This window comes from Aquarana catesbeiana, linkage group LG09 (genome assembly GCF_042186555.1).
Source record: "Aquarana catesbeiana isolate 2022-GZ linkage group LG09, ASM4218655v1, whole genome shotgun sequence".
Taxonomy (NCBI): domain Eukaryota; kingdom Metazoa; phylum Chordata; class Amphibia; order Anura; family Ranidae; genus Aquarana; species Aquarana catesbeiana.
Genome location: NC_133332.1, coordinates 125,360,284 through 125,375,328, shown reverse-complemented (window position 1 = coordinate 125,375,328; position 15,045 = coordinate 125,360,284). Strand labels below are relative to the sequence as shown.

Below are 15,045 nucleotides of genomic sequence, written 5' to 3'. Positions count from 1 at the left end.
GAGACAAGATGCCTCCTCCTAGCAACATTAACACATCACAAAAATGCAAAATGCATTAAAAATGCATTAAAGACACTTCAAAAATGTGCATGAAAAAACACAGAACGTGCCAGACATAACGCCTCAAAAATGCATCAGCATATGCATAGATGTGAACCTAGCCTTACTGATTAAAAAGTGCTGGCTGAGGTTAGGCTTTATTTTGTGCATTGCTGACTTTATGTCCATCCAGCCAAGCTGGTATTACTACAGAAGTTACTGGTAAAGATGGCCACACGTGTTAAAGTTTCATTGTAGAGTCTCTTTAGAGTTACCATCCACTATGTAATGCCAGAGCATACGTAATCAGATTTCAATTTGAAATTCAAATATAGTGTTGAGATAGGCTCACACTTTGCATAGTAGTTTGTAAATCTACAAAAAGATTGTACAGAGATTGTCGAATAAGATGATAAGGTGCGTGGTCACATTTAGATGCATGAAATACTATTCTCCATTCTCTCTGAACCACAGCATTCATAGCGTCAACTTCTGACATAGGTGACTCTACCATATCCATATGGATCCATATATTAATGCATCTTTGTATTTATTCAGTACATTGGTATATTGTGTGTGTATACAGTATATATATATATATAGATATATATATAGATATCTATATATATATATATAGATATCTATAGATCTATATCTAGATATATAGATATCTATATATATATCTATAGATATATATATATATATATATATATATATATATATATATATATATATATATATATATATATATATATATATCTATAGATATATATATATAGATAGATATCTATATATATATCTATATATATATTTGTTATATATATATATATATATATATATATATATACATTTTTATATATATATATATATATATATATATATATATATATATATATATATATATATATATATATATATACTTGTTGTTGTTTTTTTTTCTCTTAAGTGAATTACAGTAAATTTTTATTATCTAATCACAGAAGCCATCCACACACAGTACATCAACTTTGCAAAAATTATACTTTTGCATAAAAATAGCTGTAAACCTGAATGACATTTAATTTGCTGAAGCATTGAATATTATAAATGACTGCCATTTTTTAAATGAAATACAAGTTTTCACATTTGTCATCTTTTGTTGCATTTCATTACTACTGATCTCCTGCACCCCATTTGCAATCACTTCCTTTATGCATGCTTACACTCCAACGTCTGCCTGGCATTACTTAGGGTAGGTTTCCTGATAATTTTGAAGCATTTGTAATAGGATGACAACTCAACAGCCCACCTGGGAGACAACTACAGTGCGTTGTCACCCTATAACAGGAAGTTCCTGAATAAGGATATCCGTGGCAGGATCACCAGGTATTACTTTACCAAAAGCTGCAGATTTAATAAATATGAAACAATACTTGTAAAATTCAATGAACACATTAAAGCTGGAGTTTGGTATGAATTTTATTGCCGTTCATTGGTGAAGCTTGGATCAATCTAATTATGCACAACAGAGCGATCCCTGATGGAAGCTGTAATGGATTGTAGTAGTCATTATTAACATAGTGATAGTATCATCCTCCAGATGCAGTGCTGAGTGACTGCCCTTCCTGCGCACTAACCACAGGAGGTCAATCGCTTGGCACTGCCACCATTCAGGGAATAGCTTGTATTTTTTATAGTAAATACAAGGTATTCTCTGATTGGATGAGGTGGAGTGTGTGAAGTCACTGTCATGCCTCTCTACCTTGTCCAATCAGAGAATGTCTGGTAATCACTGAAAAAATACAATGTATTTTATGAGTGGCAGCAGTGCTGAGTGAGCGATCATCTGTGGTTACTACGCTGAAGGGCAGCTGCAAAGTACCGAATCTGGAAGACTGCTGCTATCACGGTACTAGCGGTTACCACTACAGTGATTTGCAGCTTCCACAGGGATCAGTTAGATATGAGATATACATATGTACATTGGTCCAAGCTGGAATGCCCTTTAATATCATACTTAAACATATGTACTTGAGATCTTCTGATAGGGTTTACATACACTTTAAAAGCGAAGTATGGGAATATCTTTTTTTTTTTTTTTTTTTAGAATCATACTTACCTGCTGCATCTGTCCCCCACCGGGTCTAACGTTGAGACTGGGCTGCGGAGGGGACGGAAGCAGCCAGCTCAAGCTCTCAGCGTCTCAATGAGAGGTTGAGCCAGGTGCCAGTCCAGGCATGTGGGCAGATCCCATTTATATGGTCGCAGTCTTGTCCAAGCCTGGACTGACTCTGTGACATCAGCCGACAGCGGGCTTTAAAACGACCTGCACTCCTGTGATCCACAGAAGTACAGCCAAACGAGCTTTGGCTGTACTTCTCCTTTAAATACCTAAAATGAATATTAAAGTGTATATAAACCCAAGAACAAAAAAGCTTCATCACCCTAGGACAACGCTTTCCCCTCTTCTTTTAGAGGAAGGTGTTCTGTAGTCTCCAGAGAACAGTCAGCAGTGGCATATTGAATATATTAGGGTTGATATACTAAAACTGGAGCACTCAGAATCTGGTGCTGTGGTGCATGGTAGCCAATCAGCTTTTAATTTCAGCTTGTTCGGGTCCCTCTTTGCTGCTCCTGGCCTCTCCCACCTATCGAGTGCCCCCACAGCAAGCAGCTTGCTGTTTGCTTGGAGGCACCCGAGCCAAGTCACAGCTCCATGTGTCCATTCAAACACAGAGCCCCAACCCAGCCTCGCCCCCTCTCTCCCCTGATTGGCTAGCTGACTTTGACAGCCAATGGTGCCGCTGCTGTGTGTCAGTCAATCAGGAGGGAGAATCTTGGACGGCTGAGACACTCGTGAACATCATTGGACAGAGATGGGGCTCTGGTAAGTATTAGGGGGATTGAGGGGGGGGGGGGGGCTGCTGTACACAGAAGGCTTTTTATCTTAATAGATAGAATGGATTAAGATGAAAAAACCTTCTGACGTTACAACCACTTTAAGCTTTGACAATAAAACCTTGAAGCAGATTGGGTTCTATGCAGAGCTGCATAGGATTTTGCACTCTCAAGTTTTAATAAATCACCCCCAATGTGTATGGTATGTAAATTTGACTTTACCATATAGAGAAAAATTGTGGAGCAATGAGTGGTATGGTACTGGTTTTTCCATGATGTAGATTTCACATCATGATACTGTCTATTACAGATTCACAGAAATATAAATATACCGATATATAAATATACAGATATATTTATATATATATATATATATATATATACATATATCAATAAATATACAAATGTATAAATATACTATATAAATAAATATACAGATATATAAATATACTATATAAATAAATATACAGATATATAAATAAATATACAGATATATAAATATATATAACTAAATATACTGATGTTTAAATATAAATAAATATACAAATATTTAAATAAATATACACATATATAAATATACACATATATAAATATACAAATATACAGATGTTGCACGCTCCAGTTTTAGTAAATCCCTAGTTATCAGTTCACTACATTTCTGGCAGGATCAACAAGTATCTATTTTATACTTCTCCAGCAGATATAACACAACTCTTTCAATGGTATATTTACCAGATGGAAAGGAAGCAAAAAAGAGTGGATTGTTAGGGTTTCCATCTATAATTTTCCCGACAATAGATTGTGCAGAACATGTAGAAATGATTTGTCTCCTTAGTACTCCTTATACTAAAGAAGGCTCCGCTGATCCCATAGACACTGAATGTAGGGTTGCTGATCCCATAGACACTGAATGATCCCAGGGGTCGGATGTGGAGTTGTCACCTTGTTAGTGGTCAGGGTGGAGTTCTCCCTGGGGTCCGCTCCTGGTGCCTGGCAGTAGGCGGAGCCCCCCTTTGCCTGTATTAGTAGAAGGAGGAGGCGGTCGGATATAAGGAGGTTATTTGCAGCTCATTTCCAGCCCAGCCTGTCTGATGTGACGTCGGCGAGCTCCCGATCTCTTACTACAACAGGCAGCTTTGTGTGCCGATGTCTGAGCCGGAACATCTCTGCTAGTTGTCTTCACTTGTCACCGGCAGAGGAGCAGAGGGGGCAAGGTAAGGCACACAGCACCCACCTTACATGATGATCACCAACCTGCCCACAGCTTGTCTAGGCAGTGCACAGGGAATTAACCCTTTACTGGCCATGGCCATCTCATCTCACCATGACATGCCTTGTATCTTCCCTGCAGGATGCCAGTCTCAGGAGCATTGTACCCATCCATAGCCATGTGCCTTCCTTCCTCCTCTCTCCATCTTTGTGTGCCATTGGTGTCTAGGCTTGCTGTGGCTTTAAGAGGTGATGGCATGCATTGGGGGGGGGGGGGGGGTAGAAGAAATGAAAGGTAGAACACGTCTCTTTGTCTATGCTCTCCTATTCTGGGGACACCAGTGAGGAAGTGACACCATAATATATTCTTCTTTTTTTCTTTATTCCTCTAGTCATCGGGGGAGCCAATCAGACACCTGCATAAAGACATTTTTTGGGGGGGATCAAGGAGGATTGTCTGACCTGTTCATCTGAATCCAATCCAAGAGGAAATTTGATCACATTTGGGAATTTTTACAAGCAAACTGGGATCTATGAGTGGCAAGGTGATCAAACCGAAGGAAGAAAAAGATGCTTCTAAGGGTAAGCAGCTGATAATCAACTTCAATGGGAGAAAGAGAGAGAGAGAGAGAGACATCTTTGTGTGAGCAGGTGCTGGTGACCTTTTACCTTGGAGCCTTTTATGGTGCTGTCATCCTACTTGTGTGATACTGGATCTACAACGACACCCTAAACAAACCCTCAAACCCCCTTCACTTTGTTATACGTATACTGCATGCCTACAGGAGCAACAGTGTCAGCCCCATGCAGGGGAAAGGGTCAGTCTATAATGTTGCAATGTCCCCTATCACCTTTAGAAGTTCTGCTGCCACCACTTGGGCAGCCATGACAGCCCCGTGACAACCTTTTCATTGCCAGATCGCTACTTTGTTACAGGCTGCAGACCCCTTCTGAATGAATGGTACCCAGGGGGCATATGATGTCACCATCCCACCCACCCCCCTAGAGCAGAGGTGACACCAAGCCATTGGCTGTTCTTCTTTCGGATAGATGATGCAAATGTAGAAAAAGGGTTAGAAGAAGTGGATGTTTGTTAAGATGTAGCTTCCCCCCCTCTATTGCCTTGCAATCGACTGGCTTTGCTGCTGGATGTAAACTGGGTGACAATTGCCATGGAGACAAGGAGGGCAGGAGGAGGGGGTGGGGGAGGAGAGGTGTATCACACTGCAACTGCATTACTTTCATTTGCATCCTCAACACCAGCAGCAGGAGCAGCAATAATGCAGAGGTAGTCAGCCTAGACCAATAGAAGTTCTCCTGAAAAGTGGACAGACAAACAGACACGCATCAAGCAGTGCACATATTCAATGGTGGACCCTGAGACCTCCACTCCAAATTCAGTAGTTTGCAAACTTTTCCCCCAGGGGTGGGGAACAATTGCATCGGTTGAGTTATTCATATAGATTTGTAAGATAACATAAACATAATATATATTTTTTATTTTTGTTTTTATTATGATTATTATTATGAAGATGATTATTATTACTGTTATTTGTTTATACTTAAATATCATGCAACCTGAAAACCTAAATGTCTATCTATCTATCTATCTATCTATCTATCTATCTATCTATCTATCTATCTATCTATCTATCTATTTATCATACATGCAAAGCACTACCATGTTTGTCTATGTACCTAAATTATGCCATCCTGTCTATATCTAATATATATAGATCTGTATATATAGATAGATAGATAGATAGATAGATAGATAGATAGATAGATAGATAGATAGATATCTGTATATCTATATATCTATATATATCTATCTATAGATAGCTATATATACACCTATATCTATCTATAGATATATATCTATATATAGATAGCTATATATACACATCTATATATAGATCTAAATTATGTCATCCTGTCTATATCTAACAATCTAATCTAATCTATCTATCTATCTATCTATCTATCTATCTATCTATCTATCTATCTATCTATCTATCTATCTATTTATCATACATGCAAAGCACTACCATGTTTGTCTATGTACCTAAATTATGCCTTCCTGTCTATATCTAATATATATAGATCTGTACAGATAGATAGATAGATAGATATCTGTATATCTATCTATCTATATATAGCTATCTATAGATAGCTATATATACACCTATATCTATCTATATATATATATATCTATATATAGATAGCTATATATACACATCTATATATAGATCTAAATTATGTCATCCTGTCTATATCTAACAATCTAATCTATCTATCTATCTATCTATCTATCTATCTATCTATCTATCTATCTATCTATCACACAAGCAAAGTACCACCTGCTTGTTTGCCTGTCTACCTATCTATTATTATGTCATCCTGTCTGTGTGCATATTGTATCTATTCACTTTGTTGCTTTGGGAGTATTATAATATAAGAAATGACTACAACTAAATCAGCAAACATAAATGTAAAATGTTTTCAGCAAATAAAATAATATGCACCAAATCTTTGCAGCACCTTATAGCACATTGCCAAAAATGACCATCCTTTATTGCATATTATAATGGGTTGCAGTACAGTAGTTTTCTTTTTAATAGTGCAGCTATAAGCTGATGAGCTTTCCTAAATTTTTTTTGATCTAATGATACGGAAATGTACTCTGGTTTTGTAAAAAAAAAACTGTAGAAAGACTTTTATTTTTATTGTATTTACGCCAAAGGAAGATTATTGGAAGTATTGTGTTAATTAATAAGCCGTATGGCCAAGAGAGTCTAAAGGTGTTAATACCTGCTTAGATTTACTTTTTTTGTATACTTGGTAATACTGGGAACCAGTCTTTGTAAACTGCACCGCTGTTTTCACTTTAAGCCAAACAATACGCCTGCAAGACAATCATTTATCTCCCAAACAAATTTGAATAATCTTTAGTAGATTTGACACCAGAAGGTATGAATCATTTATGTAAAATTGAGAGAGGAGTAGAAACAATCTTGTGTACAGCAGCTAATTTAGGCATCAATGTGGTACACCTCTAAAACCGAATCCATAAAATGTTACAAAATTTCATTCTGCAGCATCTCACAAAAAGTGTTACGCAATGAGCATCTTATTTTAACTTCAGTTTTCACAATGGCTTAAAGCTTTGCTTTTACAGGCAGAGCTGGTATTTTTACATTGTATCTTTTTTTTTTTTTTTAGTTTATTTATGTGTGTTGCACCAAAACCACAAGAAAGAAATTCATTGCAATACAGTATATCAAATTCGATTTTATAAGTACTGCACTCAGCATGGTTAAAACAAGCTCAATTCATGACGAAGCTAAAACAGGAGGAAAAAGGATACTTGTTTGAAAAAAAAGTGACAGTTATTTTCAGCCCATTCCATTGGAGGAATTGAAAAGCACAATCACATGGTTGAATTGATGGTCCTAATCCTTATGCTAAGCTTTGTGGTCTGGGATGGGTCAGGATTGTGTATTTGTAACAACCTAGAATTGGCATGTGGACCAGTCTGCCCATAGACAGACAGATATCTCACAGAGAATGACAAGCGATATGACATCTACCTCACCTTAAACCAGCTGGACCTGGGTAATATTTTCTGTACAGCTGGGCTGACAGATACATGTGGCGCACTGTTGTCTTTTTCTATATAGAAAGATATTGATCAGGCCAATTCACACATTCATGTATCATCAAAGGCAACTGATAGAGCCTGATCACAGCTGTGCACTGTGCTGCAGTGTGTTCTTAAAAATAGATCAGGTCTATTTTTGTCCACTTTCATGCATTCTAAGACCAGTAGAAGACAGGGGCATAAATGATGTATTTGTATGTGTTTTCATGTGTTTTCAGGCCCTGGTAACCAACCTAAATATTTTTTTATTATCCAGCATGAAAAACACATGATGTATGAACATGTATTAAAACACATTAAAAACTTGTGCCAGTGCTCATGTGAACCTAGCCTAAGGATTAAATTGCCTATTGATGGCACTGTACTGATTTTGTTTCAGATTTAATTTGCCAGGTAAACCAGATTCAGGCACAGCTGTGTAGTGTAAGGTTGTGCTTGTCTGGGTGGGTTGCGTAGATTGTTCCAAACACTACTGAGTTTTAAATTCTGTTGATCTGACATCTAAAATTTTTTTTAAAATCTAACCGTAAAAAGCATGTTTTAAAGTGTACCTCCTGTATAACCAAAAACATTTTTTTAAAGTTTACTTGGATTTAGAATTGCTGTCAGAGGCTCCGTTAAAAAGATTATTTCACCTTTTGTCACCAGAACAGGAAATTAAAGGAACTCTCTCGAAAAAGCAACATAGACAGAATGATTTTTTTTTTTTAATTGTAAGATTACCTTTTCCTGAAAAATGAAAAGGTGAACTAACTCCAAAATATCTTGGCCACCCCTCTGGACCCTGCTGGTTGTGGTGTCCCATGCTAATGGTGTATTGGCCTGTACACTATACACTACAATACACAGCCCCAGACACATCACACTGGAAATTTTGCATCAGTGCATGTAGCCAATCAGCTACAGTGCTGATCAGTGTATTCTGATGGTGGGGGAGTACTACTGTAAAAATGCAATGACACAGTGGGGAGGAATCTCTCATCCACATTGAATTTGTGGATGGGGAAATTGGTTCAGCTTCTTTCTTTCAACATGTATGGGCAGATTAAGGCTAGCTGCAGGGTTGGAGAGGATGGACCCCCTCTTTAACCACTTAAGGACTGAGCCTCTTTCTGTTGTTTACAAGTTAAAAATATTTTAGAAAATTACTTAGAACCCCCAAATATTATACATTTTTTTTTCTAACACCCTAGAGAATAAAATGGTGGTCTGTCACACCGTATTTGCGCAGGGGTCTTACAAGCGTACTTTTTTTGGAAAAAACACACTTTTTTTAATTAAAAAATAAGACAACAGTAAAGTTAGCCCATTATTTTTATGTTGTGAAAGATAATGTTACACCGAGTAAATTGATACCCAACATGTCACGCTTAAAAATTGCGCCCACTCGTGGAATGGCGACAAACTTTTACCCTTAAAAATCTCCATAGGCAATGTTTAAAAAATTCTACAGGTTGCATGTTTTGAGTTACAGAGGAGGTCTAGGGCTAGAATTATTGCTCTCATACTACCGATCGCGGCGACACTTCATATGTGTGGTTTGAACACCGTTTTCATATGCGGGCACTACTTACGTATGCGTTCGCTTCTGCACGTGAGCTCGTCAGGACGGGGCGCGTTTAAAAAAAAAAAACATTTTTCTTATTTATTTTACCTTTTATTTGTACATTGTTTTTTTTTTTTTTAAATTGTCACTTTTATTCCTATTACAAGAAATGTACACATCCCTTGTGATCGAAAAAAACCATGACAGGACCTCTTAAATATGAGATCTGTGGTCAAAAAGACCTCAGATCTTATATTTACACTAGAATGCAAAAAAAAAAAAAAAAAATTTGTCATTTAAAAAATCATTTAAATAAAATGGCCCTTTAAGAGCTGTTGGCAGAAGTGACGTTTTGACGTCGCTTCCGCCCTGCATTGTTATAGAGACGGGTGGGGGCCATCTTCCCCTCACTCGTATCCATACCTAACAGGAGACAGGACGCGATCGCCTCCGCCGCTGCCGACGGTTCCGATAAGTTGCGGAGGGCACCGGATCGCGGCGGGAGGGGGCCCCTCTCCTGCCGCCGATAAAAGTGATCTTGCCGCAGAGACCACTTTTATCTTGTAGCAGACCGCCCACTGAAGAAGAGGTTACAAGGGCTATGGCAGCTGCTGCCATAAAAACGATATCCTCCTTCAAACAGCCGAAATAAAACTGCAGCGGGCGGTCCTTAAGTGGTTAAAGGCTATCTGAACACGCAGCTCACAAAGAGTTGACTGCTTTGACAGATGCATACTAGCATATTATGCAATTGCCTTACATGTGTTTTTTTGTTTTGTTTTTTTAAACTGCAGCGGTTTAATACCACTTTGCGTCTGTCATAATATGCTAGTATGAAGTGCATTTTAGTACATTATAGCTTAAACCAAGCAAGGGAGCCCATTTTTTTAAACTTTACTACCGCTTTAAAGCAACTCTTTAGGGGTAAGAAAGGGGTTGGCTGGCTGAAATGCTTTTTGTGACATAGGGGTCAGTTGGTGAAACCACAGAGAGCAGAGTGTTGGATGCTAAAGATTGTTCATCCATTGTAGCTCTGCAACAGAGCAAAGATCAGTGGCGTGGGTGGAGGGACGGGTAAATATTAACCCTTTAACAGATTCACTTTAAAGGTTAAGTTCATTTTTTGTAAAAGAAAATAATAAATGCACATCTTTTTGCAGATAAAAAAAAAATGTGCATTTATTATTTTGTTTTTACATTGCATCCTGTATAGCACAGCAGATCGCACATGCAATGCCAGAAGCCTGCAGACTCTCAGTACACTGTCTGCCCATACCTTTGATATAGGCATGCAGTTACTGAATGGCAGGAAGGATCCATGAACTATGACAGCACTCACCAGGGCCCTCGCAGTTCACTGAGAACTACAAGCTGTCAGCCGCAATGATTGGGTTTACATATACTTAAATACACCTTTGCTTTTGAAATAGCACCGTGTGTTGTTCCATTACTGCTCTAAATTGCAATGAATGTTACCATAGTTACCATAGTGCATATTTCCCATAGATATTAGTAGTATAATAATATTATCAATAATAATGTTTGAGATGAATTCATACTGTATTAGATTAAACTAATTGCCACTCACATATACTATGACTACATTTCCTATTTTATATACAAGGTCTAAGTGACTCACCACTAATTAGAGCTGACTCACAAAATGAGCAGCTAGGTATCTGTATATCTGCTTGACTTCACTCATTTTAAGGAGCAGGGAACCATAAGTACAGGTAGGTAAATACAGTTAGGCTCATAAGTTTACACACCCTGGCAGAATTTATGATTTCTTGGCCATTTCAGAGAATATGAATGATAACACATCAACTTTTCTTTCACTCATGGTTAGTGTTATCATTGTTATCAATGAACTGTGTTTACTCTTTTTAAATCATAATCACAACAGAAACTACCCAAATGACCCTGATCAAAAGTTTACATACCCCCGTTCTTAATATTGTGTATTGCCCCCTTTAACATCAATGACAGCTTGAAGTCTTTTGTGGCATTTGTGGATGAGGCTCTTTATCTTCTCAGATGGTAAAGCTGCTCATTCCTCTTGACAAAAATCCTCCAGTTCCTGGAAATTCTTGGACTGTCTTGCATGAACTGCACGTTTGAGAGTGGCTCAATGATATTGAGGTCAGGAGACTGAGATGGCCACTCCAGAACCTTCACTTTATTCTGCTGTAGCCAATGACAGGTTGACTTGGCCTTGTGTTTTGGATTACTGTCATGTAGGAATTTCCAAGTACATCCCATGGGCAGCTTCCTGACTGATGAATGCAATGTTCCTCCAGTATTTTTTGATAACATACTGCATTCATCTTGCCAACAATTTTGACCAAATTTTCCTGTGCCTTTGTAGCTCACACATCCCCAAAACATCAGCGATCTACCTCTGTACCTTTCATCATAGGCCTTGTTGATTCCTCTCTAAATGTAGCGTTTATGGTTGTGGCCAAAAAGCTCAATTTTGGTCTCATGACTCCAAAAGACTTTGTGCCAGAAGGTTTGAGGTTTGTCTCTGTGCTGTTTGGCGTATTGTAAGCGGGATACTTTGTGGCATTTGCGTAGTTATGGCTTTCTTCTGGCGACTCAACCATGCAGCCCATCTTTCTACACCACATGTTTTCAGAGAGTCCTGTATTTCACCTGAAGTTATTTGTGGGTTTTTCTTTGCATCCCGAACAATTTTCCTGGCAGTTGTGGCTGAAATTTTAGTTGGTCTACCTGACCGTGGTTTGGTTTCAACAGAACCCCTCGTTTTCCACTTCTTGATTAGAGTTTGAACACTGCTGATTGGCATTCTCAGTTCCTTGGATATCTTTTTATATCCCTTTCCTGTTTTATACAGTTCAACTACCTTTTCCCGCAGATCCTTTGACAATTATTTTGCTTTCCCCATGACTCAGAATCCAGAAACGTCAGTGCAGCACTGGATGAAAGATGCAAGGGTCTGTCAGGAGTCCAGAAACGGATTGACCTTTTATACATGCACACACATAATACTACAAGCAAACAAATCACAGGTGAGGATGGTTACCTTTAATAGCCATTCAAACCCCTTTGTGTCAACTTGTGTGCATGTTATCAGGCCAAAATCACCAGAGTATGCAAATGTTTGATCAGGGTCATTTGGGTATTTTCTGTTGCCATTATGATTTAAAAAGAGTAAACACAGTTGTTTGATAATAAATGGCTTCAGCCAAACACTAACCATGAGTGAAAGAAATGTTTTTGTGTTATCAATCATATTCTCTGAAAAATGGCCAAGAAATCATAAATTCTGCCAGGGTATGTAAACTTCCAAGCACAACTGTATAAAATAATTTCCAATAACACTAGGAATTTTTATAAAGATTACTTCAGGAGCTTTTCAAAATGGACGCTAGTAGAATGAGTGTCTGTCATGAAAGTTTTTATCCACATTTCCTGTCACTTTAAGTAGCTCTTTAAAGAAGAAGTACAGCCAAAGCCTTTTTGACTTTATTTTTCTTATGGATCACAGGAGTGCAGTGATCCATTTGGTCAGGATCCACTCATAAGCCTGGCCCGGGGCACCTAGCTCAGCCTTTGAGAGAGCCTGAGCCAGCCTCTCCTTCCCCGTCCCAGAGCCCAATGCTCCAGTGAGTGCTGGAGGGGCAGAGCAGAGAGCTCTCTGCTCAGAGGGGGGAGAACTGAGAGATCACTGTGTTGTTTGAGTGCTCAGTTCTCACTGTAGAGCTGGCGGAGGACACAAGCAGCATCAGATCAATGCTGCATCCACCTCGGGTAGTATAATCTTTTTTTTTTTTTTTTGCAAAGCCCATATTTCTCTTTTAAGGCCAAACTGGCCTAAACCAACTGTTTCCATTACAAAAGGATTCAGCTGCAGTGTGCACTGCAATGTACTGTAGTAACATCAACTACATACAGTATGTCAGTGCTGTATTCAACAGCAGTATGAGCTTTCCTCTGATTGGCTGAGGTGGAGAAGTGGGCAGACCAGATTCTCAAAACAAAATCTGGGGACACTCTACTGAATATAACCACTTTTATTAGAGATGAGACAGGAGCAGGGGGTGAGGATAATAGCACCATATAAATCGCGTCACACCAAATGTTGGGTGTGGCCAAATTGTTCTAAGTTGGAGGAGCTTAAAGGGATATGGGCTAGTTTACACTACGAATTGCACACAATGCATTCCTGTGCAATTCACATGCGATCCGGGTGCAGTGCGATTTTAGCCAGATCATTCGAATAAGCTGAAATCACGCCGGACTGCACCAAAAGTAAGTAGTGCATGCACTACTTTAAAGAATGAAAATAAACACAACAACTTCAATCTACAATCAATAGTATGTAAACTCTTGGAGGGGATGATAAGGGACTATATACAACAACTTACAAACTACAATCAATAGTATGTAAACTCTTGGAGGGAATGATAAGGGACTATATACAAGATTTTAGTAATAAGAATGATATCATTAGCAGTAATCAGCATGGATTCATGAAGAATCGTTCTTGCCAAACCAATCTATTAACCTTCTATGAGGAGGTGAGTTGCCATCTAGATAAAGGAAGGCCCGTAGACGTGGTGTATCTGGATTTTGCAAAAGCATTTGACACAGTTCCCCATAAACGTTTACTGTACAAAATAAGGTGCATTGGCATGGACCATAGGGTGAGTACATGGATTGAAAACTGGCTACAAGGGCGTGTTCAGAGGGTGGTGATAAATGGGGAGTACTCAGAATGGTCAGGGGTGGGTAGTGGGGTTCCCCAGGGTTCTGTGCTGGGACCAATCCTATTTAATTTGTTCATAAATGACCTGGAGGATGGGATAAACAGTTCAATCTCTGTATTTGCAGACGATACTAAGCTAAGCAGGGCAATAACTTCTCCGCAGGATGTGGAAATCTTGCAAAAAAACCTGAACAAATTAATGGGGTGGGCGACTACATGACAAATGAGGTTCAATGTAGAAAAATGTAAAATAATGCATTTGGGTGGCAAAAATATGAATGCAATCTATACACTGGGGGGAGAACCTCTGGGGGAATCTAGGATGGAAAAGGACCTGGGGGTCCTAGTGGATGATAGGCTCAGCAATGGCATGCAATGCCAAGCTGCTGCTAATAAAGCAAACAGAATATTGGCATGCATTAAAAGGGGGATCAACTGCAGAGATAAAACGATAATTCTCCCGCTCTACAAGACTCTGGTCCGCCCGCACCTGGAGTATGCTGTCCAGTTCTGGGCACCAGTCCTCAGGAAGGACGTACTGGAAATGGAGCGAGTACAAAGAAGGGCAACAAAGCTAATAAAGGGTCTGGAGGATCTTAGTTATGAGGAAAGGTTGCGAGCACTGAACTTATTCTCTCTGGAGAAGAGACGCTTGAGAGGGCATATGATTTCAATTTACAAATACTGTACTGGTGACCCCACAATAGGGATAAAACTTTTTCGCAGAAGAGAGTTTAATAAGACTCGTGGCCACTCATTACAATTAGAAGAAAAGAGGTTTAACCTTAAACTACGTAGAGGGTTCTTTACTGTAAGAGCGGCAAGGATGTGGAATTCCCTTCCACAGGCGGTGGTCTCAGCGGGGAGCATTGATAGCTTCAAGAAACTATTAGATAATCACCTGAATGACCGCAATATACAGGGATATGTAATGTAATACTGACACATAATCACACACATAGGTTGGACTTGATGGACTTG

General features: G+C 38.8%; 1 protein-coding gene across 5 annotated transcripts in view; it reads left to right on the top strand.

Moving 5' to 3' along the window:
• Window positions 1–15,045, top strand: part of FGF13 (fibroblast growth factor 13) — a 577,206-nt gene that overhangs the window by 61,143 nt on the left and 501,018 nt on the right. For 2 of the 5 annotated variants that reach the window (XM_073599239.1, XM_073599244.1), the window contains exons 1-2: window positions 3,917–4,130; window positions 4,518–4,707. In XM_073599239.1, coding sequence (XP_073455340.1) covers window positions 4,659–4,707 — 49 coding nt within the window. In that variant the 5' untranslated portion in view covers window positions 3,917–4,130; window positions 4,518–4,658. Of the gene's footprint in view, window positions 1–3,916; window positions 4,131–4,259; window positions 4,375–4,517; window positions 4,708–15,045 lie in introns of those variants that run through there. The other 3 variants (XM_073599245.1, XM_073599241.1, XM_073599240.1) reach the window with 3 other exon arrangements.